Here is a 26,822-nt window from a genome sequence, read left to right as displayed (position 1 = left end):
GGTACATGTTTTTAGCTTTGTTACATGGTATATTATGACGAGACGGATTGTGATGTATTATTGTGCATTATGATGAATTTGCATTGTGACATCAAAGCATGACGTCATGTCAAAAAGGAAGCTTCATGAGGTCGTGACCTTGAATATCAAGGGATATATGCATCTATATCACATTTCATGATGAATATTTTGCTATGTTGACACAGTCTGGTATTCTAAGGCAATCTCTCAATTTAACACTGTGACGTACCCCCCACCCCCTTTTCTTTTGGTTCATACTGCAACCAGAAATTTGTGTAAAATATAAAAAATTGTATTTTTTCGGATGCCTTTTTAATTTATATTTTAACATGTCATTAATATTCAAATACTCAACTTCCTCGGTCATGTTCATTGTATAAAATAAAGTAAAATTTGTAAGCTGCTAGTCACAGTTTTGAAATTTATCTCCAAAGTCCTGTTTAAGGAGTCGACCAATGTCAAAGACATGTAATACTAAATTGACAATTTCTTGGCTATTTGTGGTCCAAATTTAACTTTGTATACACCAAACAGTTTGGAATTTTGTCCTCCTTGCATCTAGATACCAGAAAGTGAAATACAGAAATTTTTTATTTCCTTTAAGGTAGCTAAACACAGTTTCGTATAAAATCCAGGGGATTTTCCTCAGAGAAAAGCATGATGGGTAGGGATTTCCCTGCTATTTTTATGCAGTGTACATGAAAATTGCAGCTTTTTTTATTTTTATTTGCATAAAGTAGAGTCTTATCTTAAGATTAAATGAAAAAAGTATACAAATATTTTTTGAGAATTATTTTTTGTGTGACTTTTTAATAGTGGGAGATAACTCTAAAAACACCCATTTTTCACATGTGCAGAATTGCATGATTTGAGTAGCAGGTAAAGTAGCTCTTTAAAAAGCTGGAAAATGTACCCTAAAAGTACAACAAAAAGAAACCTAAGGACTTGCTCTGTTAAATGCACAGCACTTATATTTTCTGATTTCTGCGCTGTTTGTGATCAAGGGAGCTAAAAATGCATAGGTGTACTACAATTAGACGCATAAACTTCCCTATTTCCCCCATGTTTCATGTGTCAAATACACCTTATTAGTAAGTGATAAATGCAATATGTTTATATATCTATAAAATTCACCATTTTATCTTTCTATTGATATATAGATGTCTATGTAGCTAGTCTTCATATTATTTCTTTATGGGGGTCACTTTAGCATGTCTCTCATTTAGTAACGTCATGATAACGTCATACATAAAACTGTGTTTTGCACCCTTTGCTAGATATGATCGGCAGAAATCTGCTCCAAAGTACCAAAAACAATGCCTTACCCCCGCTGTTGCAGCTCCTTGCATGCCTAAGATTTTTTGCCACTGGGGCATACCACAAGCTTATAGGCGACAGTATGCATGTATCTGAGTCCACTGTTGGGAGATGCTGTCGTTCTGTGACAGATGCAATCCTTGGTATTCGATGGCACTTTATCAGCTTCCCCAGAGATGACAAGGCAAGGCAAACAAAACAAGAATTCATCAAAATAGCTGGTATGTTCGTTACTTCTGCTTGTTTTTCTTTTCTACTTTCTTTTTTAGAATCCACAATGAGTAACTCGTACTCCGGAATCGTCGTCTATATCATGCAGAGTATTATTCGGTTGACCCCCCTTTAAAAAATATGCTTGTTTACAAGTGTTAGTTTTCCTAAAAAGATTGTCCGACATGAGCCAATTAATTTTTATGCGCAGAATCAAGAAAATTTATACCCAGCATGATGTCCATATCCTTAGCAAAGATCAAGAAAAGTTAATGCTAATGTCATCAACAAGAAATAAACTCATACTTGAATGTGTTCTATATAAACGACACAGTTGCAGGCGCGTAGCTGCCTATACGCAAATACGCAAGTGCGTACACATCATTTTCAGAAAAAAAAGATAAGAAAAAAGAGAGAATTATTCGGAGAAAAAAATCTCAATACCATCCAACAAATATTCGTGTTTCAAATTATTCTGTGTCATACTGTGTCGATTTAAATTTTAAATTATCATGGCTGTATGATAAAATTTGAAATCCTTTATTTAATCATTCATTATTTTGTCATTGTTCTATCATACATTGATATTTTTTTAAAGATTTTTGAAAAAAATAGATTTCAGCCACATCGTTGAATGCTATGATCTACTAGTATGATTTAAAATACGATATTTTTGTTTTGTTCATAATTAAAATTTTGTATACGTGTTTTTAAACGTTAAGAATGATTATATACCAGTTAATTGGTTAAATTTTAGCCTCAATTATATGTACAATGAGTTTCCATGGAATATTAATTTTCGTTAAAACAATGAATATAACTATGTCTTTTATTTCCTAAACAAAAACTAAATGGCATAATTTTTATATTTCAAGAAAATGAATGAAATATTTGGTAAAACTCCGGAGCTTCTGGGCCCTCACCAGCAGGCACGTAATATCAGGGGAGCCTCCCCACTATTTTTTCCCAAAACGTAACCTTTTACTATTGAAGAAATGTACATTCAAAGGGTGGACCCCCACTGTTTGTTGCACCATTGTTAAATCATGGTAATTTGGTAATGTATTAATAAAAAATTGGTTTGTGAAAGATGGACACCCCTCCCCCCTTCAACAAACACACACACACAAGAAATAGGACTTCGAATTTTGACAATCTTCCTTTTTCGTCCTTGCTTGACAAAATTTTTAAAGTTGTAATTTTTTCCTGGCTGGCAAAAGCTACATAACGTGCCTGACCAGAGCCCTTAAACACTGGGGGGGGGGGGGGTCAAGACTCACACACCCCACCCAACCCCCTGCCGTTCTCTGCGTACACATCATTTCTATTCTGGCTACGCGCCTGAGTTGTATTAAAACCATTTTTTTTTGCATCTGACAGTCATAAGAAAAAAAGTTATATTTTTGTTCTCTTTTCTGTCCTCTTTTGCGGGAGGGGTGTGTGTGGGGGGAGGGGGGGGGGGTGTCTGTCAAATTAAAAATCAGTTAATTAGAAAAATATTGGAACAAAGTTAAGAATTTGTATGTGGATATTTTTGAAATAGCTTGCATAAATATATCATATATTATTATATATTATATTTCTAATGCTTATCGATACTATTTGTATTTTATTTGACCAATGATAGTAAAATTGCAATGACAACTGATGAAGAATATTTATTATTAATATTTTTTTTTCTATATATAGGTTTCCCAAATGCCCTTGGGTGTGTAGATGGCACTTTCGTTAGAATTATGACTCCCTCTAATAATGAACAGGATTTCGTTAACAGAAAAGGCTATCACTCGCTGAATGTACAGGTCAGTATTTTTAAGATTAATTAATTAATTAAGCGATAATTTTATTTTTGGGACATTTAATTCTCAATTATAACTTAAAGTGAAAAGTGCCCCCTTCGTTATAGTTATAGTCATGGTTTGAATACTAAAAATACATCCCAAAGTCTGGAATATCTGTATGCTATGGCCTTTTTGCTTGTAAAAGGCCTTGAATTGCAACTAAGTTGGGGCTGACAATACTTCGACCCAGCCCCCGTCCTCTTTTTATGCTTACTTTTTTTTATTTATTTATTTGCTATGATTAGATGGTTTGTGATGCCAAGTTCCGCTTTACAAGCATTTGTGCCAACTGGCCTGGCAGCGTACACGACAGTCGGATCTGGCGGGAATCTGCACTTTGCCAACAATTTGAGAGAGGTTTAAAAACATTTTTTTGTTCGTTGTTTTAATGATAGTTTTCAACATGTAAAAAATCCGAAAACAAGCATTTTGAATTAGCGCTGTAAGTAATTAAAAAAAAAATTTCACGTGCAGGTGAACATAATGGATTTTTACTGGGTGATTCTGGATACCCCTGCAGGCGGTTTTTGATGACACCATACCTTAACCCCCAAACCGATGCACAACAAAGATTCAACGCCTCCTTATGCCGAACGAGAGTGCTCATCGAACAGAGTTTTGGTATTCTTAAACGACGGTTTTCGTGTCTGCAAGGAACTCTGAGGCAAGAAAAGACGTATCATAGTTTTTATTTTTGTGCTATAAATAGAAATGGGAATCCCCTTGAAACATTTTGCATTTCAGTCATTGGTTTCTAGTACTTGTCAGTCACATTATGTTCATGATAGAGAGTATTCAAATTTTCAATCCATAATGTCTAAAATAGTGCAAGAATGTATATTTTCTAAATAACTCACTGCATCTATTTTTAGACAACTGTTGCTATAAAAAGAAAAGATAGTCCATCTTCAATACTTTTTAATCATTAATTGCTCAAATGTTCTTGTTCATGACATATTGTAGCAGCAGTATATTTTGTAAATACTTTTTTCAATGAAGCTTACAACTGGTGGAAAATTGTCATTTTTCCTCATATGCTGAGATGTTTCTATTTATGGGTGTTTGGTGCTATAAATAGAAAAGGGAACCCCCTTCAGATAGTGTGTATTTCAGTAAAATGGTTTCCAGTACTTGTCAGTCACACTATGTTTATAACAATTAATCTGCATTTTTTTCCATCCGACATTACCTGAGAAAGTGCAAGAATCTACATTTTCTCGATTATTCGAGGAATCTATTTTTAGACCATTGTTGCTATAATAGGAAACAAGAGTCGACCCTCAATATTGTATCAATTATTGTACAAACACTTGTTCTTTATGAGGGCATATTATAGAGAGCTTTATATTTGTTAATACTTTTTCTATGAAGCTTCCAATTAGCATAAAACTGTCATTTTTCCTAATATTCAGAGACATATCTATATTTAGGTGCTTGATACTATAAATAGAAATGGGAATACCCCTCAACCATTGTCCACTCCAGCTAGGGGTGTCCAGCTGCTGTCATTAATACCTTAAAATTTACAATATGCGTCCTATTTATCCAGCAATGACACCTAAAACTTTGCCAAAATTTGATTTTTTACTTTTTTTCTAAAATCTTTCTATTTATAGATACATGTTACTAAAAATAGAATTAAAAGCCCACCGATATTTTTTCATGAGATGACACTTCGTATTCTCAAGTATAAAATCACATATATGTTTTGGAAATTTCCCACGGACAATTTTTCTTATATAGCCTTTAAGATCTTAAAAAATACTAATTTTCTCATTTTTCAAATTTTCAGAAACCATGTCAGTTTGCATGACCTTTTTCTTAGAGTGGGAATATTTTTAGAATAAATGATTATATGCCCTGTGTACCTTATAAGTTCATGTTATCATATGATCCAATGACTTTTGTTAGAGTGTATTAGATTGCGAAAAATATTCGTTTACATTTCCTCAATTTTCATGTTTTCACTTGTTCAAAAAGGGTCAAAAATGGCCAAATTCAATGGATCCGTCTCCATGACAACCGAGTGCACGTGTGGAACTTCCGACACCATATTTACTAGTTTTGATCCAAGACACAACTGCGGTGCAAATTTCATCAAAATCCGAGACATGTCGTTTCCAAGATTTTTTGGTGCTTACAGAGAAAGCGTGTTAAATAGTTTTTTTAAAATTTTATTTCTCTCAAAATCATCGACTTAAATGTTGAATAGTCAATACAGTATTTACCTCTTTGTTTTATGTTGTCATATTTTTTGGAAATTGAATCTGATGTTCTTTCATTTCTGAATTGTCTATAATAATTAAAAAAAAACATTTAAATATTGAAGTGATACATGTAGATCAACGTAAATTTAAATATTTCTTTCAAATCAGTAGTGGGTTGCCAATAACAAAGATACCTATATCTATACGAAAGTGCTCTTTCAATAGCACCACACTACCCCCTAGACCTAGGGGCTGCAGTTCTGGACTGGTACTGGGGATCAGTGCCACCAATAACAACGATTCCAGCTACTTCGTAGGCATCATCGACGTCATTATTATCGACATCGTCTACATAAACATCATTATTATCATTGACATCATCGAATTCACCATCAACCATAGCATTCAAAACGATGTACACCTCAGCATGGTGCACGATCTGTTTTCAGTGAAGAAAAGCGCAAAAATGTCACCGTAATGCTAAACTTCATATGCTGGTGATTAGGGTATTTTGCTACATAGGTAAAGGAAGTTGACAAATGAAAAGTTGAAGTCATCACATTTATCATAAAGCTTTGTTGTTAGGATACCATTAACGCCAAATATGAAATATATGGTAGCTTTTATTTCAAGCTCACTGAATATATAGTGTCGACATATGAATTGAAGTAACTACTATTAATTGATAATACGTCGTCAAAATATCTAAATGTCGAGTTTTAGGTCACAGCAAGTGTTTTCTTCTCCTCATGTATAGGATTTTGAATAAATTCTGCTTCATATGAATACAAAAATAGGGCTGCTAATAACGGGGCGCAATTGATGGGAATTCCGGCAGATTTTTGTAATACCTGATCTCCAAAACACCCACCCACCCACACACACACATATATATAAATCAGAAACTCAAACCTCTCTTCAATATAAACTTCAGAGTACTTGTTTGGACGATCAAAATGTGTTTTTTTAGGGAAAAAAAATTGCAAATGACCAATGACAAGGTAAGTAAATTTACGAGTTACATTTTTATTGAAAAAGCAGCTGTTTATGATGTCAAAAAGCCTCCTCTTCAATTTATCGTTGGGAATGATTGTATATAGAGTTAAAATGACTTAAGTTTTGATGTTATTGATTTTGGTAAAATTTTGTGGTTTCAATTTTTCCAAAAGTTCTTTCTAAATATTAAGAAGCAACATCTGATTTACACAACTTTTCGAACATATCGTTGTACAGCACTCTTGACGTTTCTCCTTTATTGCTGTTAATATTTTAGTGAGGAGAAAAGAAAAGGGCTTGGTAGAACATTTACTGGAATCTGCTATGTATCTTTATGTGTAAGATTTTTTTATGAAATTGAGGAATCCAGTAAAGGTATGGTAATTCAAATTCATTTTGATTGTAGGGAATATTAAAAATATTCAAAACTGATATGATTTTAAAGAATTTCCTCATTAGAAAGGGAGCTTTTGGTATAAGTTGGATTACCACTTGTAGAATTCAACCCCATTTCCTCGAAAATGCAATTAAAACTAGATGCTGTCATAAGACAGAAATACCCGCACATAAGTGTTTGCTTCTAAACTCTCACCCTCACCTGAGTAATGAAGAACACACAATAGTTATTCTATATTTTTTACCTACATAAAATACCCGGTATATTCATACTTTAAATTGAGGGAAAAATGCACAGGTGAGCATGTGGCCGATAGGCCTCTTGTGTTAGAACACTGTATTTCAATAATAATAAATTCTTTAAATTTCCAAGTCTGTTTAAGAGTTCTCTTTAAGAAAGGTTTTTGTTTTTTCTGTAAAAAAAATAGTTTATGTTTGAAGTTGATAACTCTATTCAGTTTGTTGCAATACAGAAAATAAAACTTTAGTATGTGACAATTTTGATAAAATTGAAATTTTAGATGCCAATACAGCTTTTGAAAAAAAATCGGTATATAATTGGGGGGTTACTTTCTAAACCAACCTGTGTGACCCCAAATTGACTTCGCCCAAATACACATTCCAAATTCCTTTGTTTTCCTGCCTCGACTACCCTCTTTGGCTAATTTGTAGATGACGTTTTCGCAACCTCCCAAAGTTAAAGCACCCTTCCCTAATAACAGCAGTGGTACTATTTTACAATGATCTTTGATTTGCACGTGGTGTTCATGATGGAATTATTTCAAATTGGTAAGCTATTTTGTGGTGTTAATTAGAAACGTATCATGTTTTGAATGGATTAAAATGGATTTACGGACTGACTAGCTGACAACAGAAAGTCATGCTCTGCCATCAGGTACAGGTCATACATTCACTGTATGAGAGAGGAAAGAACAATAACTCTGCATGTTAGACTGAATACAGGTATGAACTTCAAATGAAATTCCTAAACCAGATATATAATCTGGTGTCATGTCACATAATATGGTGCATAAGTCATGACCCCTGGAGGTCATTCCCACCTGCTGAAACTGGAAATGGTCTAATATCTCAAAAATATTTAAGCTTTACTCTTAACCATATATAATCTTGTTCTTCGTGGCATGACACATGAAACATAATACATGCCATGGCCCCTGAAGGTCAAACCCCCAAATTGAAAATGGCCAAATATCTCAAAAACAGTTGAAATGAAATATATTGAGATAACGAACAGTATTCAAGCTCATAAGTCCATTAAACAATACAAAATAGGAGCAGAGCAAACACGGACCTCCAAACATCAGAGGTGGGATCAGGTGCCATGGAGGAGTAAGCATTCCCTGCCGACCGGTCACACCCGCCGTGTGCTCCTTGTCATAATCGGGAAATAACGGAAAAATCCGTCGACAATTCAGTGTGTAAATAATGGCCTAACAACTAGTATGAAAAACGCCAGTCAGCATATGACTCAATGATAAATTGTATTTGCTGACAAGGTCATTGTATCGACCATAGAAGCTTTACCAAAAACCAATTAGAAATACAATATATACAAATATATACAATCCAGTCTTGTTTGCGTCTCTGTGTCACGACACATCAACCCGGCCCCCCTAAAACTGGAAATTGTCAAAATACCTCAAAAATGATTGAAACCAATGATTTTGGTAGCTATTAAATTCCTTACAATATTTTTGTAATGTTTATTTTCTCAAATTATTGACATATTTAATGACAAGTTTCAAATACATAATTTTCTTGATTAATATAAATTACCAGCTGTACTTTTGCTTACTTAAATGGGGAAAATACATTCAAATAAAGTTTCAAACTACTTTAATTTTGAGAATACCCTAGTACTTAGATACATAGCGGGTTCCAGTAAATGTTCTACCAAGCCTCTTTCTTTACTCCTCACTAAAATATTAACAGTAGTGAAGGAGAAACTTCGGGAGTACTGTGCAACAATATATTCAAGAAGTGGTGTAAATCACATGTGGATACTTAAAAATTCCAAGGAACTTTTGGAAAATTTGAAACCACAAAATTTTACCAAAATCAACAACATAAAAACATACGTCTTTTCAACTTTATATACTACCATTCCCCGCGATAAATTAAAGTCCAGGCTTTTTGATATCATTGACAACTGCTTTTTCAATAAAAATGGAACTCGTAAATTTACTTACCTTGTCATTAGTTATTTGCAAAATTATTTTGTGAAAACAACATTGTGATTTTACACACAAGTACTCTGAAGCTGATATTAAAAAGATGCTTGAGTTTCTGATTGACAATATCTATGTGGTTTTTGGAGACCAGGTCTTCCAACAATCTATTGGAATTTCCATGGGTACCAATTGCGCCCTATTATAAGCAGACCTATTTTTGTATTGATATGAAGCAGAATTTGTTCAAAATCTTATACGTGAAAAAAAGAAAAAACACTTGCTGTGCCCTTCAACTCGACATTTAGATATATCGACGACGTATTGTCAATTAACAATGGTTATTTCAATTATTATGTCGATAAGATATATCATCCGAGTGAGCTTGAAATAAAAGATACCACAAAGTCTGACACATCTGTTTCATATTTGGATATTTTACTAGAAAAAGACGTAAATGGTAATCTAACAACCAAGCTTCATGATAAACGTGATGACTTTAACTTCACAATCATCAACTTCTCTTACTTTTACAGCAATATACCTTCATCAACTGCATACGGGGTTTATATCTCTCAGGTGATTCGATACGCAAGAGCATGCTCTACGTATGAACAATTTCTAAAACGAGGTAAGTTACTGGCACACAAGTTAATGAAACAAGAATACAGGCAGTCTCGTTTAAAGTCGTCATTTCGTAAGTTCTTTGGTCGATACAATGACCTTGTCAGCAAATACAATTTATCATTAAGTCAAATGCTGACTGACGTTTTTCATACTTATTGTTAGGCCATTTTTAACACACTGAATTGTCGACGGTTTTTTCTCGTTATTTCATGAGAAGGAGCTCACGGCGGGTGTGACCGGTCGACAGGGGATGCTTACTCCTCCATGGCACCTGATCCCACCTCTGATATTTTAGAGGTCTGTGTTTGCTCTGCTCCAAAATCTGTATTGTTTGATGGACTTTTGAGATTGAATACTGTTCTGTTTTTATCTCCATACATTTCATTCTTAAAATATGTATTCTTGAATTTTTGTCAGGAACAATTTAGTTGTTTGTAGTCAGCCCCACCCTTTTAAAAATCTTGATCATAAATTTTTTTTGTCTCGTGTATATTTTTTCTCCTCTTGACCCTACCTGGCCCAAACTTCACTCATGAGTAGAGGGGTGAGCAGGGCCCTTGAACCAATTTTCCAAGCAAAGGTCAAGGTGAAAAAACTACTTGTAAAATCCTTGTTTAAAGCAAATTTTCTCTCCCCTTTACTCAGTTGGCTTAACTTCATGAGTGTCCTTGGGCAGAGGGTATACAGAGAACTTAAACCATTCTAGATGATTCTCTCTGAAAGGTCAAGGTTAGAAAATCTCTTTGCGTAAGAAAACCTTGCTCAGAGTATGTCTTCTCTCCCCTTGGCCTTACCTGACTCAAATTTTACCCACAGAGTGGCAATGAGTTGAGTGAGTTGAGAGTGTTCAAAGATCCTTAACCATTTTTTTTCAAGCAAAGGTCAAGGTAAAAAATACCTACTTGTGTAAAATTCTTGTCAAGAGCATATTTTCTTTTCCCTGAGGTCTGTTGGGCTCATACTATATCTACTGAGCGCCCTTGGGTAGAGAATGTGCGGTGACATTACCCCAATTTTCTAGATGAAATGTCATGGTCAAAAAATCTCTTTGCATAAAAAACATGTCCAGGGCATATGTTCTTTCTAATTTCTATGGATGAAAGGTCAAAGTCAGAAAACTCTTTGTGTACAAACCTTGTCCAGGTTTTATTTTTTCCCCTTGGTCCTACCTGCATCAAACATCAAGTTTTTTTAGGTTGATGGTCAAGTTTATACCATAATTCTGTAAATAAATTTATTGTGAATGATCATTTTCCCTTCATCCAAGTCACAAAGAAACTACAAGTGTTTAGTGAGATTTAGGCCTAAATCTATCACAAAATACATGACTGTCTTCATATTTTTAGTATGCAAAAATTAACTAAATTATGTTAAAAAACTACTCACATGGACCCTCACCTTACTTGTTTCAGATGGGTAAACATACCCCTCAGAAACTAATTTATAATTACCATACATGGGCCTGTACAAAATTGGACTAGGCTGGATTAAATCATCATTATCTTAATTAAAATAACAAGAAACACACTAGAGGTGTGATTAAAATCGATAAAAAAAGAGAGTTAATTTCTCGTGTAAAACATGAGCTTTTTGCATAAAAACCTCATTTTAGACCCTATTTGACACCCAAGGAGAAAATTCGGAAACCTTATTGCACATTTACAGAACACCACCAATCATCTTCCAAAAGATGATTCGGCTACTCCGTAAAATGTAAGAGGTGTTCTGGGAACCAGATCATAGTAGAAAAACATCATTTTCGACCCCCATTTGACTCCCAGGGTAAAAATGAAAATTCGTAAACCTCATTGCACATCTACAGGACATCACCATTCATCTTCCCAAAGATGATTAGTCTACCGCATAAAATGTAAGAGGAGTTCTGGGAACCAGAGGGCAAAGTTGAAAATTCCAAAAACCTATTTCATGTCTACAGGACACCAACTATCATATTCCAAAAGATTAATAGGTTATTTCTTAAAATAAAGGAGGAGTTTGAGGAAGAAGAAAGATTGACGGACGGACGCACAGACCAGGGTAGCAACAATATAACCCCGAACTTTCTTTTAGAAAGTGCGGGTATAATAATGAGCCTTACAAACAATGTTGTTACCTGCTTTGTCAGCTGGGACCAGTACATACTGATGGTGTAATCTATCCAATTTTTTTCACTTCTGAATTACTGTTACCTGCTTTGTCAGCTGGGACCAGTACATACTGATTTTGTAATCTATCTAATTCTTTTTTCACTTCTGAATTACTGAACAAAGAAGGATAGATGGTTTTCATATTGCCCCTCAGTCGCCTTATGCGAGATCTTAATATACTTCTGATACTTTTATTCCATTCTGACAAAGTGTCAAGGTCTTTTTCATGTTTGGTCCATCGCCTGCCTAATATACCATAGAACTCTTAATATTTAAGAATTTACTTTTGAAAGATCGGGGTTCCCTAAATTTTGGCCCTTTTCAAAAAAAGACAAGACTGTTGTCGTAGGGTGAAGAAAAATATGAACACGATGTTCGATATCTAGGCTCTGTAGAGTTTTCTTGTAATTATAGTAAGTTTGGAAGCAATAGTTGATGTATATTTGTAAGAAATACAAAGCGTGGTCTTCAACTTGAAATATGGTGAAATACAAGACTGGACGCTTTTGTGAATAAGAATATTACTTATATTAACTGCGTGACTTCCGTTGTTTGCATATTAAAGTTTAAGGAAAAAACGGGTTGTTTAAGCACTATTTTCTTCCGTAAAATGTGGCGGTTTAAAAAGCCTATTATTTGAAATATCCATGATCACAGAATCCAAATATGGACTTTCCTCGACCTTTTCAAATAGACTATTTAAATGTTTCAAAGGGACAGAGTGAACTTTGGTGCGAATGTGATGAAGACCTAACTGTTTATTTCTGTTTATTTACATAAGGTAGTAGTGAATCAAAGAAGACATCGTGTATAATAGGTTTAATGTAAAACTAATATCCATGACTTCGCTTGTAAATGTCTCAGTGCATTGTTAAAAAGTCCCTTCAAATTCACATTGCTACAATGTGGACTGAAAAGATTCCCATCACTATCGACATTGTCATTGCGTCCATTTTAGAAATAATGTATCATTTTTAATCATCTATCGGGATATAAATACGGGTTGGTCACGAGATCAAATTCCATAAAGCCCGAATTGATCTCGTACCAACCCGTATTTATATCCCGATAGATGTTTAAAAATGATACATTATTACTTATATTTACATTTATGACTTGTTCATATTTTATATTTTCCTGATTATAAGTTTCAACGTGTGAAATGTTTTATTTTTCAAACTCAACGGCAAGTATTTGATCCATTGATTGCGCGTCAACCCTTTGTGACGTCACTAAGAAATTACGTCGAACGTTTATGACGCGAGGAATCAGTGTTTATACGGATATAGATACGCGTTGCTTTTTTAATAGTGTTATATAAAAGAAAACATTTGCAAATGTAAATATATGTAAAGGACGTGCCTAGTTTTCGAATCCAATATTCTTCTCGTTGTCTACGGAACCATGTACTTAGTGACTGGCTATTAGTGGTAAATCTTTTCTAGAATTCTAACTTTCATTGATAAAATAGAATGATCGAGTAAATTAAAGTTCTTTTATGAAAGCTGCTGGCCCCCAATTTGAAATTTATGCCCCGATATTCTTTTATTAAGTGAGTGTTAAAGTGTCGGGAAAAGTTTCATGTACACTCTACATCTAAAAGTGGCACAAAGTTTCAAAACCAGCGTTTCTTTGTGTTACCCCGCAAAATGCCTCTTCCATTACACATGCTGACAAGGTTCATCAGTATTTAAAAGGAAACTCACAAAACATCATAAATGTATTTTGTATTTTAAAATTAATTGATGTTTGTATGTATAGAAATTGATCATGTCTCTTCGTTACGGTATTTTCTCAGTAGATCTATGAAATTCTTAATTAGTTTTCTAAACGAAGTTGTACCTAACCAGGAAATGAACTATTAAAGTATGATTTAAAATTAAGGAACAACAATTTAAACCAGAATTTAGGAAAAAGTATGTACATATGTAGTGTTAATGGTTAAATGGTGCCTGTTTTGAAGGGTAACAGTTGAAATTAACCATGAAAAACCATTGTCAACCGACGCGTCAGCGTTATTTCTGCAATTGCAAGCATTTTTTGCTGCCGTTTGTTGTTTTCAATCAAGCTACATCGGACACACGCTTTGAATTACGTCATGTTAAGCCGGCTTCTTTCAAACGCACAACTTACAGTCGTTTACACGAGGTTTAAACGCAAGCGACATTATCGTTGTGTTACCTGTTGTCCAGTATGTTGCTTATGCTGAGGGTAACATTACAAATTAGGGTTGTCAGCACAGTATGGCTCCTTGTTTCTACAAACTGTACGCGCCAAATGCCATACTGAAGATCGGCGTATAATTAGAGACATTTGGCCAAAGTAAAAAATACCTTTGTTTCCCCTAACGCGACCGACCCAATTAAATCCCGCCGACTGAAAAGTTTTTTTTAAGAAGATTATTTTAATTTTTTTTTTTTTAATGTTTATCAACTTTTATAAAATACAATTTCATGAAAACCCATTCTTATCAAAAAATCAGAATGTATTTTCAAAGCTGCTGTCAGGAAAAAAAAATATTTACCTGCCTACCTACCCAACTTCAGATTTTAGGGTCGGGTTAGGGGAAACAAAGACATTTTTAATGATGGCCTTTGTTAAAATATTTTTTCAATGTCCATTACTGATGTATATAATTGCTCTTATGTATAAAAATTAGAGGTTTTTCCCTTTCAGATTTTTTGTAAGCTAAGTATTTCTGAGCAGAACACTTAGTTTGTGAGTATACTGAACACTTTCTAGTAAAGGATTTTGTCATGTATGTGCCTCCCTATATATAATACAAGAAAACGAAAGCAAAACTAAAGTTGTAAGTAAACAATTCACTCAGTATTTGTCAGGATACAATCTCCTTTTTTGCAAACTTATATATACCTCTACTGCGTTATATTTATCATACAGTGTATATTTATTGGTGAGTAGTTAGTTTAATATAGGCACTACCAATTTTAATGTTATAAGAAAAACAATCAAGGTTTGTAATATTTCTGAAAGACGTTGCTACAGTCAACCCATGAAATCAATCGAAATATCACTCGGCTTTTCCGTCAAGTCTTTTTTTTCTCGACTTGACGGAAAAGGCCGAGTGATGTTCCAATTGCCCATGAAATATTGAATGAAATTGTCCAGGGTTCCACGGCAACGTGTTAACTCAGGACCCCTGGCATTGCGAGGATGAGCGGGGGATGGTCCTCGTCTTGTACGCCCTAGAGCTTTCTTTTTCCTATATATTCCTATGTAAAACTTTCCCGTGGCAAATTCATGTAACTTTGAAAACGATCAGCTAACAATAAACAACCCCCCACTTTTACTGACAATTATTGAAAACTGTATATCCCCCGTACACTATTACGTAAAAAAATTATACATTTATTGACTTGGTTCGAGGGCAACATGCGTTTTGTCAGACCTGTTGTCGAAACTGTTTGCCTGAGGCTGTTAGGTTACAGGCAAACAGTTTGGTTCGAGGGGTCGACAAAATGGATTTTGTCCGAGAACACATGTATAATTGAAATTGATGTTTTGTTATACCTTTTATTTACATTTATTTTTGTGCTGGATTCCGTGATGTGAATTTCCTAAACTAGCACTGAGGTTAAACATCAACGAATGCAAATCCCGCCCAGTTTGTGACGTAAGCGGTCCAATATCTTATCGATAAAACATTGGAAACGTTAGATTTTTTTAGTATATATGTATACATAAGGACAAATTTTAAAGCTATAACAATAAGGTTTATTTGAACGAAAAGTAATTGCAAGATTTATTTTATGTTTTTAAAGAAATGAAGTCTGAACCCATTCTATATGAAAATCGAACATTTCTTACAAAATTTTACGCTTCAACAATTTCGTTTATTAATAAATTGCACTAACACAAATTACTAACAACAAGCTTTCGTGGCGTAGTGGTTAACGCGATCAGTCTTACGCCGCGCCATGAGCTTTGGAGAGAGAGTTCGAAACATGTGTGAAGCTTTTTCCCCTTTCACATACTTTAAAAACATTTGTAAAAAAATAAATTATTATTAAGCTACTGGAAAAAAAATTAAGGAAGCAAATGTATAAAAGATAAGATATTGACAATACAATTTTTGACGCCTCCATTCTTTCAAAAATCTTCTGCTCAAGAACAGTAAAGCCATGTTTAGTCATATTGGTTTCTAAACATCCTAAGATAGTGTAAATTTAATCTTGTTCAAATTATGATCACCTGGGGTAGGATAGGGCCACAAGGGGGGATCAAAGTTTTACCAAGGAATATTAAGAAAAACTCTTTTAAAATCTTCTTCTCAAGTACTGCAAAGCCATGATTAATCATATTAGTATGGAAACATCCTCAGGTAGTGTAGATTCAAGTTTATTCAAAGCATTACCCCCGGAAGTAGGGTGCATGGGGGCACAATGGGGGATCAATGTTTTACATAGGAATACCCCCGGTATCTAGAAAAGATTTCAAAAATCTTCTTCTCAATTACAGCAAAGCCAATATTAGTCATAATGATCAGATGATGTGGAAATATTTTCAGATAGTGTAGAATCATTGTTTGGTTATATCATGACCCCCAGGAGTAGAGTGAGAAGTTTTACATAGGAATACATGTACATAGGGAGAAATCCTTAAAAGTCTTCTCCTCAAGAACAGCAAAGCCATAATTTTAATCATAATGATATGGAAGCATCCTCAGATAGTGTAGATTCAAGTTTTTTTCAAATCATGACCCTTGGGAGTAGGGTGGGTCTATCCAGGATGAAATAGTTACATAAGAATTTAGGCCTAAAAAACATGTTTCCAGTAATCCGACCGACCCATTGATTCAAAGTAACCCCCGGTGGATTTTTTTCGTCCAAAGCTGTTTGATCAATCGACTGATGCAATATTAACCAAAAATGTTAATAAAAGAGATAATTATAGGTTAATTTGAGGTATAAAATATGTTAACTAATTCAACATTCACTTTTTAGGAAGACTAATGATCATTGATTAATATAGGATATTCCCGAGGGTTTTTTAGATAGTTTTGAAGACAGCAATTTGGGTTTCTCATGTATTTGTCACCAATGCACAGTTGCACACCAAGCTATTTCAGCCCAGGTATGTTTAACGCTAAAATGTTTCATTTATAGTAAGCAAAAATGAAGCTTTTAAACTGGAAACTTTTGTATGTCTTAACATAAATCATATATTATACATGAATAAATATTCTACATTAGCCAAAATAAAATCTCTATCGACCGACCCTTTATTTTTGGGGAACGTTACAGGAAACAAACATATAATTCATTTTGCCTTGTAGGAAAATTTTCAAAACTCTTTTTCTAAAGAACAGCTAAGCCATGAATAGTCAATCAACATATTAATATGGAAGCATTTTCAAGCAGTGTAGGTTCAAGTTTGTTCAAATCATGACCCTTGGGGGGTAGAGTGGGGCCACAATGGAGGATCAAAGTTTTATATATAGGAATATATAGGAAACATTTTCAACTAGAAATATGTCCATAGGACATGAATGCCCCGCCGAGGGTATATTAGTAATGCAACATGAAAATTTGTATTGGTGTATGAAATTTGATGAGAATATCTTGAATAGTTTCTTTAAAATTGAAATCTAGAAAGTTGGATATAGATGATAAATTCTCGCCGAATTATGTATAAGTGCATAAACTTACATAAATATATCTGAAATGGTTCCTTTAAAATTAAGCAAAATGCAAATCTAAGAAAAGTGAGGTCAAGCTCAAAGGAAAGGTCAAGGTCAAAAAATATTGATGCAGTTGAATAACTTACATCAGTATGTATCAGCATATAAAGTATGACAATAATTTGTCGAAAGTGAGGTCAAGGTCAAAGGAATGGTCAAGGTCAAAAAATGTTGATGCAGTTGAATAGCTCTCATTAGTATGTATTAACATGTGAAGTCTGATAACACTGTATTGAATGGTATCTTTAAAACTGAGCTAAACACTAATTTAAGAAAAGTGAGGTCAAGGTCAAATGAAAGGTCAAGGTCAAAAAATGTTGATGCAGTTGAAAAGCTCTCATCAGTATGTATCAGCATATGAAGTATGATAAAAATATCATGAATTCATTAAAACTGAGCTAAACACTAATTTAAGAAAAGTGAGGTCAAGGTCAAAGGAATAATCAAGGTCAAAAAATGTTGATGCAGTTGAATAGCGTACATCAGTATGTATCAACATATGAACTTTGATTACACTCTCTTGAATGGTATCTTTAAAACTGAGCTAAACACTAATTTAAGAAAAGTGAGGTCAAAGTCAAATGAAAGGTCAAGGTCAAAATATGTTGATGCAGTTGAATAGCGTACATCAGTATGTATCAACATATGAAGTTTGATTACACTATCTTGAATGGTATCTTTAAAACTGAGCTATACTCTGATTTAAGAAAAGTGAGGTCAAGGTCAAATGAAAGGTCAAGGTCAAAAAATGGTGATGCAGTTGCATAGCTCTCATCAATATCTATCAGCATATGAAGTTTGATAAAAATATCTTGGATAGTTTCTTTGAAACTGAGCTTTGAACAGAGCTAAACGCAAAGTGTGACGGAAGGACAGACGGTAGGACAGAAGGACGGAAGACGGACATGACAAACACTATATATGCCCCGGCCATATTCATGGCGGGGCATAAAAATCTTCTTCACAAGAACAGCAAATCCATGTTTAATCATATTAATTTGGAAACATCCTCAGGTAGTGAAGATTCGTTTTTGTTTTTTTTTTTTAAATCTTGACCCCCCTGGGGTAAGGTGGTGTGACAATGCACTATCAGAGTTTACAGTTTAACATATGGATGTGTAGGGAACAAAATTCAGTCTCTTAAATCTTTTCAAGAACAGCAGAGCCATGTGTATTCATATTGATATGGAAGTATCTTAATGTATTTTGGATTCAAGTTTGTTCAAATCATGACCCGCTGTGACCCTTAGGGGTAGGGCAGGGCTACATCTATAAAAATCGTGACAACTGGGGATAGGGTGGGGTCACAATAGGGATAAAACTTTTACGTAGGAATATATAGAAAAATTCTGCTTGTGAAGAACAGCAGGGCCATATTGACTCAGATGAGCATTGTGGCCCATAGGTCTCTTTTTTCTTTGCAGTTACAAAATGAAGAGGATAGATTTTCTACACGGAGTGATATATTTATCTTTCATTATCCTGTCTCCAATTGCTCTCAATGTCTATTTGGACGAACCTACTTATATAGACATTACCCATGAAAATTCATTCTATAGAGAAACAACAGAACCCGTTCGTGCTTACAGAACATACAGATTGTATTTATTATCTGTATACAGTTTTTTGTCCATTATAATATTTTCATTATTACTGGACCCTATCGCTAGACGTGTTTCAAGACTTCAGATAGGATGTTACCGTCCTCACTTGATTTACCACAGTATGGTCAGTCTAATTCCGGTCGTTATAAGATATGTGAACATGAACAACGAGGTACAGGATGACGTTATGCTGCAAATACAATGGAAAAACCTTTATATAATTATTCTATCAGTTGTGCGTTTTATTTGTGCTTTCATGATATCAATAGCTCGAAGATACAAACTATGGAGATTGCTTTTATATATATTAATCACAATTGTTCATGCTGTTATTATTTTTAACGTTATATACAATCTTTGCTCAACTTCTCTGGGTCTCCTAGAAGTCATAAAAGAAAGTAGAGGGAATTTCTTAACAAAATGGTCTCATGTTGATCACAAACAATTACCAGGAAATTCATCTGAGCTTAACGTAAGTAAGATGAACTTAATCTATAATTTTCTCTCTTTGGATCATAATCTTTTCCTAAAAACGGGAGAGAAAAAGTACATGTATCAAAGTAAACCTCAACTAACACAATTTAAAGATCGAGGTGGACAAATACCTCCATATCAACGCGAAGTGCATGTTATAAGTACAGGAGAAAGTTTCAGCCTATCATGTAGCGCTCTTTTGAATGGAACTTGCTCAGTACGCGTTTTCTGGACTTCAAGGGGAAGGAATGTAACTTCGATCAGTAGTCAAAGCAAAATAACAACCGACTTCCAGAGGGTTCTAGGCAATCAGATGTTTGTGAAAAGTACCCTTCAATTTGATGCCATAAAAAATTCAGACTTTAGAAAATATAGTTGTTCCTTTCATTATGAAGATTTTTCCAGTGAGTCGTTCTATTATCAGAACAACAAAGCAAGTGCATTTATGATGGATTTTGAATATCTCATTGGCCAGTACCGCATAAAAAAATACAGAGGGGAAAATTTCTTTGTATATGCGTCACCGGGTAGTGTTGTTAACCTTGAATGGGGGCCGATGTCTTTTAAGAGTGAACGCAGTGACATTACGCAGTATTATTATGTTAATGGTGTCCCTTACTCGAAAGAAGAAAAAAGAGAAAATGGAAGGTGCTCTGCGTTTTCGTATTTATATTTTTTGTATGGAAAGGCAATGAAATGGTTTACTGTTCCCGAGTTCTCTTCATCTTCGGATATTTTACTGAACCGTTTAGATACATACGAAACACACTTTCTTGGGTGCGCAGATGAGAGGTTCTTTGGAGTTCACAGAGTTGATTATTTACGTCGAATTTACGACGAAAAATCCCGAGCTTATATCTATATTGAAGTACAACATCCCGACACTCTGATTGTTCTGCCTGATCAGCCTTATTTCCTCAAGATGGACAACACAACAAAGGCCGACAAAGAGAAGATCATACGGAAAATTCAGCAGTTCAACATGAAATATACATGGTTTGAGAACACTCATAAAGGGATACTAGTGGTGCGTCTTATCATTGAAGTTTTAATCCTCCTTTTTATAATTATTTCTCTAACATATGTGTTACATAAAATATGGCATTTCTACACACGATGTGTAATTCAGCCAATAAGGAATGTCTCTTTAGGAAGCCCAATACTAGACAAGTCAGAGAGCAATATTGTTGAATTTCTTAAAGAATACTCATGCTACGTAGTTTCTTGTGACAATGATAAAGAAGTTGTGTACAATAGCCTCGTTCTTCCTTTGAGAGAGGAAAATATAGCAACAGGATTTATTTTCGAAGAATGTAATATAAACAAAAGTGGGAAATCTCGATTTGACATTCAAAGCGACATTATCAAACAATGTGAAAACCTGATTTTTTACGTAACATCTTCATATTTGAAAGAAGAAGCGTTTCTAGGCATTCACCTAGATACTGTTCTTCAGTGTATTCAGATGGAGAACATATCTCCAAACAGTGTGCTGATTATATTCTCCGATTCCTGTGAATTACCAGATAAATTACGATATAACTTACCGGAAGCAGTTATACATGACTGGATAAAAAGTACAGATCATAAAGAACGACTAGATCTAATACTCAAGTGGATTAAAAAGAAAAAGGCAAGAATGCCACGTGAGGTAGTGGTGTCAACAGTTTTTCTTGGATGAAGAAAAATGATGTGTAATGAAAGAGGGATTTATTTTGGAAAATAATGAAAATGATTAGTATTGGAAAGTACGCTTTATGATCAACTTAATAATTCCCCATGTAGAATGCGATTAAGCAACTTTTATTATATAGCAGACGTTTGATTTATATCAATCATTATCAATCGTTTAATAGCAGAAAATTTTATGAAGTGAGCAACCAACCTCTATCATTCATTCATGCATGTTTATAGTTTGATTATGTTTATTCAATTCAAAGATGCACTTGTCTGTGCAATTAAAATATAAATTCATTGTAATACATGTAATGAAATCAGTTGTAAGAGTCACGTGTGGGTGATATGCATCTGTCAATTGTGTGTATGGGCATTATATTTTTTTCTTTCATTTTAAAGAAAGATAGTAATATATCCTGTCAAGCTTAGTAATATTATATCTATATGTGTTAGGATTTCAAAATTCTACATAACTTGAAAAATATTTAAACTTCACACCTTTTTGCTTCGTATTGTTTGTTTGAAATATTTATTTTATTTATCATTATTTTTTCATGTTTTTGTTCTTTGAAATGAGTACTTTCAGGTTATGTATTGTTTGAACGTGTCATTTGAATAAATTCGGGCAAATTTTTGAATGCTACCACTTAACAGAAAAAACAATATCCATGTAAAACTGTTCCGCTATTTTCGTGTCTCGTATATATTTTTACGTTCATCTCTCTGTATTTTTTTCTTTATAACATGTATTTATTATTCTGATGAGAAAGTTGGCTTAAGGAAATAAAGAAACTTGAAACTTTATTAAATGGCTCTATTGCTTAATTGAATGATTTTAATTTTCCCAGAAGCATGGCTGGGACCTGTAATATGGTGAACATTTACTCAAATTACACTATCCATTCGAAAACGTTAAGTGGAAATCTATGGTTAGTAGAGTAGAAACAAGTAAAGTTTACATTTAGGTTTATTAATAGTACGCATTTGAATAAAACACCAAACGAACATTTATATGCAATGAGAAAATATGAAATACGGATAATGCGTAGAACAACGAGGGAGTCATGATGCAAGTGCATTTTGGCTAACATTCAACGCAACATGACACGATGTCTGAACAGGACAAAAATTATAAAAATAAAGAATTTAAGTAAACTGAATGCATACAAGGGAAAGGGATAGTGAATGTCAAACCCTAGTCACATATTTGCTCAAATAAAGTATATAAAATAAAATATATTTTGTAGACTCCCTCTCTGCATGTGGACATTCTACTGTGTACCAATTACTAGAAACCTATCATAACATTGTACAAAACATTGATGAAGGTAAATCATGTTGTATGGTTTTTGTGATCTTTCAAAAGCTTTTGACAGAGTGTGGCACAAAGGTCTTATTTTTAAATTACAGACTTATGGTATATCTGCTGATCTCCTTCAGTGGTTCTCTAGTTATTTAAGTCATAGGTCACAAAGAGTTATATATAAGGATTTGTTATCGTCAAAACTTGATATATTTGCAGGTGTACCCCAGGGCTCTGTCTTGGGGCCACTTTTATTTCTGATTTATGTAAATGATGTGGCTGAAAATATGTTGTCAATGTGTAGATTGTTTGCTGATGACAATTCGCTTCAACAATCTTCATACAATATTTTAGACATTGAATATAAGTTAAACCACGATTTAAATACTTTGGAATTATGGTCAAATAAGTGGCTTCTAAAATTTAATCCATCTAAATCTAAGGTTATTTTTTTTAACACGAAAACTATATCTGTTCTGCCTAAAATATTTTAAAGGTGACAGACTGGAGTGAATTATCACCGGGGAAAATAAGTGTAAAAACTTTCCGGCAACTATGAAACATAAAAATGCTAACGATGGAATGGCACTTTATTGTAACTTAGGTCGGTAGGGCGAATTCTGGAAATCCAAAAATTGCACCCGAACAATCCGAAGCCTAGGACTTGACTGATTAACAATATTGCATGTAATATATAAATAGTAAAATATAACAATGACAATTAGCACAATTCTGAGCATGAGTGACGGATGGCTTAGATAGAATAACTCATGACATGTTGAGTAAATCGATTAAATTGACACATTTTGAGTTACATGGTAATTAGCATAATTAGTCTTTTATGTTTTTTTAAGTTATTACAATAGATTAAAAGCATATTTCAAAGATAGTTAAAACATGCCACTAAAATTGTTTTTATCAAAATTTACACCGTGATAGTGCGTTCCAGTCCATCGACACTTGGGTCTACTTTTGTCACAAAACCTCAGCTGGTCTGCATATATTGACGGTATTGTAAACAATGCTCATAAGAAACTTGGGCTTTTGAAAAAAAAACTTAAGTACAAACTGAGTAGAAATAACCTTTCAAAATTGTACACTACCTTTATTAGACCTACGCTTGAATACGCTTCTATTGTTTGGGATGGCTGCTCTAAACACGATGCTGATAAGCTTGAAAAAGTGCAAATAGCTGCCGCTAGAATTGTCACAGGGCTTCCTATTTTTGTATCTTCAGAAACACTTTACTAGAAACTGGTTGGGGAACTTTAAAATCCAGGCGCTATATTGCAAAAATGACTACTATGTTCAAAATTCATAAAGGGGGTGTTCCTGAGTATTTGAGTATAATATTGTCCCCAACAAGCATGAAAATGTATCAAAATATAATACCCGTAATAAAGAACAGTTTATTGTCCCAAGATGTACAATAGATGTATACAAAAGGTCCTTTGTACCAGATGCTGTGAAACAGTGGAATTTATAAAAAGTAGAAGCGAGAGAAGCCATCTCAGTTAATTCATTCCGTAAAAACTTATGTACTATATTACAAAAGTCAGCAATCCGCCAACATATTTTTCTTTTGGTAAACGCTATACAAACATAATTCATAACAAACTAAGACACAACTGCTTACTTAATTATGATCTTTATAAACGAAGTATTATCGATAATCCTTTTTGTTCATGTGGTAAATACGAAGATGTTTATCATTTCTTTTTTGCATGTAGAAATTATCCAATGCTAGAAATAAGCTTTTTAACCGCCTGTTTTTACTTGACGACTTTGTCAGTATTGACACAAATTTGTTAGTTTGGGGTGACAGAGATTTGCCTCTACAAACTAATCACACAATTTTTGCTACTGTCCATAAATTTATTGATGAAACCTGTAGATTTTAAATTGCTATGTTATTGAACAGAACTTTCAATTATGTTACTTGTTACATTAATATTTCTCCGCATTTTTTTCTTCTTTGCATGACAATTGTTATATTTAAGGAGAGGAACCAGTAAGTTGTAAGAACTTGTTTCTGATCCATTTGCTTATGTCAATAAAATATGTTCAAAACAAAACAAGCATGTGGAAATTTAGGGCATCAGCCGCATATCTACTTTTAATAACGGTACAACAAATAATATCCAACTGAGATTTCAAGCTGACATATCATGTTCCTTGCATGTTAGTAAGCATATAAATATTGTTCTTCAAGCATATAAAATTAAATGCGCAAACAAATAACGCAATGATCAAATTGTGAACTGGGAAGCAGTATTTTCTGTTGTTTGAAGTTATCGGCCTTATAATTATAAATTACATTCATTTTTTGCAAAAATGAAGAAATTCTGCTAAATCCAATTTAAACTAAAAAGATCATGAAAAAACATTTTATAATTTCTTTTAAATAACGATAGGAATTTTATCTTTGCTTTAGAATAAGTATTTTTCATTATTTTTTATTGTAAATAAACTATGAATCATCCATGTATTATGCTTATATATAGTTTATTTCATAAAACAAAGTAGGCAGACGGACAATAAATAAATAAAGAGAGAGTGGGGAGAGAAGGAGGGACTGGGGAGAGAAAGAGAGGGTTGAAGAGGGAGATTGGGTGCTGTGAGGAGAGGGTGGAGGGGAGAGAGAGGGAAGGAGATGGAGTGTGTGGGTAGAAAGAATTGTTGGGGGGAGAGGGTGGGGAAAAAAGAGTGTGGTAAGGAGAGGGTGAAGGAGAGAGAGAGTGTGTAGGGGAGTGAGAGGAGAGGGAAAAGGAGAGTGGGGGAAATGCTTGAGAGAGAGAGAGATAGTGAGGAGAAAGAGTGAGTGGAGAGAGGGGAGAAGAGTGAGCATTTTCCCCACACACTGACCTGGGACTACCAATTTCACAATTTTGAAAGAGGCGTATTTACTCAACATTACCACGCGCCTAGTTTATCTGCTAAATATGCAGGGTAAAGATCAATATTGTTTGCAATAATGTAGCTATCTCCATTTTGAGTGGGATACAACTCACTAGGATCTCCGTAGTGGTGCAACAGCGCACAGATTTCAGCTCAAATTATCAGCAATTATCTATTTTAAAATTGCTTACCTGAACTAAAAATATGTAGTTATGCAAGACATGAACTGATTCACAAATATACAGAAAAATCCATATATCGGTTATTTTTCGTGTATGTCAACATTAAAACTTGAATTTATCCGCCATGTTCCTTGATCGCCTTTATTATCATTGGACAGCCAATGAAAATTCGTGATCTACGGACTAGGGAGGAGATCTCTTTAGGAACTCATCGCTGTTTTATGAAAAAATATCACATGAAATGGTTTTATTTATCGATGTTTAGTGATACCATACAACATAATCATTTATCAACACCGACATTTCCTTTATCAAGCTATTCTAAATTTCAAGCGCAAATTTCAGTACATCACCAGACGTGAATTTGTCGCCCGCGTGGCGCAGTGGTTAGAGCGTCTGCTCTAGAATCGCGGAGTAAGGAGTTGATCCTTACGTCGCGGGTTCGAATCCCACTGTGGGACGTGGAGACCGGTCGTTCGGATGAGACTGTATAAATCGAGGTCCCGTGTCGCAGTAGGTGCTGGCACGAAAAAAATCCCTTACTGCTCAATGGCCGTAAGTGCCGAGCATAGGACACAATTTGCAGTTCTCCACCGGCAAGTGGTGGCGTCTCCATATGAGTGAAAAATTTCCGAGAGGGACGTTAAACAACATACATACAAACGTGAATTATGAAGGACTGTTCCGAGATTCAGTGAAGGCGTCAGTCCAAACATCTAGCCGAGCTGAATCTCCTTCTAGACTAAGGGAGACCCCAAAAACTCTAATGGCAAGGTATTGTGTAGTCAAGAAACGCAAGAACTGTCATGGTTGCTGAGGAGAACGACTGGTAAACACGCAGATTTATTTAACCTGTTTTTTGCGTATGAAGGACTATGTTGACAGTGAATAAAATTTCCGTCTTATTGGAAGTAAATTGAATGCAAAAGCAATTTATTTTGCCTGCAGTCGCCCGTATCTTAAAAATATATTTGCACCATTACGAATATCCCGTGTAATTGTAGCCCTCTCCCGAAAATATCTTTTATATAT

At 34.3% G+C, this 26,822-nt stretch overlaps 2 protein-coding genes across 2 annotated transcripts; both read left to right on the top strand.

The window, feature by feature from the left end:
* Positions 1–1,300: 1,300 nt before the first annotated feature.
* LOC133190607 (putative nuclease HARBI1) lies at positions 1,301–6,074 on the top strand. The gene is made up of 5 exons (XM_061326296.1): positions 1,301–1,559; positions 3,238–3,350; positions 3,635–3,746; positions 3,864–4,053; positions 5,822–6,074. Exons 1-5 carry the CDS (start codon positions 1,301–1,303, stop codon positions 6,072–6,074), a joined length of 927 nt encoding a protein of 308 aa, XP_061182280.1.
* Positions 6,075–14,805: 8,731 nt separating this feature from the next.
* On the top strand, positions 14,806–21,521 carry LOC133190749 (uncharacterized). Its single transcript, XM_061326437.1, has 2 exons — positions 14,806–14,865; positions 19,077–21,521. The coding sequence occupies exon 2, from the start codon at positions 19,084–19,086 to the stop codon at positions 21,409–21,411; it is 2,328 nt and encodes a 775-aa protein (XP_061182421.1). The 5' UTR covers positions 14,806–14,865; positions 19,077–19,083; the 3' UTR covers positions 21,412–21,521.
* Positions 21,522–26,822: the final 5,301 nt, after the last annotated feature.

This window comes from Saccostrea echinata, unplaced genomic scaffold (genome assembly GCF_033153115.1).
Source record: "Saccostrea echinata isolate AGI-Se365-2 ecotype Australia unplaced genomic scaffold, CSIRO_AGI_Sech_v1 ptg000022l, whole genome shotgun sequence".
In the NCBI taxonomy this organism is placed as follows: domain Eukaryota; kingdom Metazoa; phylum Mollusca; class Bivalvia; order Ostreida; family Ostreidae; genus Saccostrea; species Saccostrea echinata.
The sequence above is the reverse complement of the archived record's forward strand: the minus strand, read 5'-3'. Positions and strand labels throughout refer to the sequence as shown.

What these genes read in the sequence shown, in the direction of transcription:
- LOC133190607 (XM_061326296.1), top strand. Translation starts at nt 1,301, where the DNA reads ATGATCGGCAGAAATCTGCTCCAAAGTACCAAAAACAATGCCTTACCC. An exon ending in TTGCCAACAATTTGAGAGAG is followed by an intron (nt 3,747 to 3,863) that starts GTTTAAAAACAT and finishes TTTCACGTGCAG; the next exon opens with GTGAACATAATGGATTTTTA. An exon ending in TGTCTGCAAGGAACTCTGAG is followed by an intron (nt 4,054 to 5,821) that starts GCAAGAAAAGAC and finishes CTCTTTCAATAG; the next exon opens with CACCACACTACCCCCTAGAC.
- LOC133190749 (XM_061326437.1), top strand. Translation starts at nt 19,084, where the DNA reads ATGAAGAGGATAGATTTTCTACACGGAGTGATATATTTATCTTTCATT.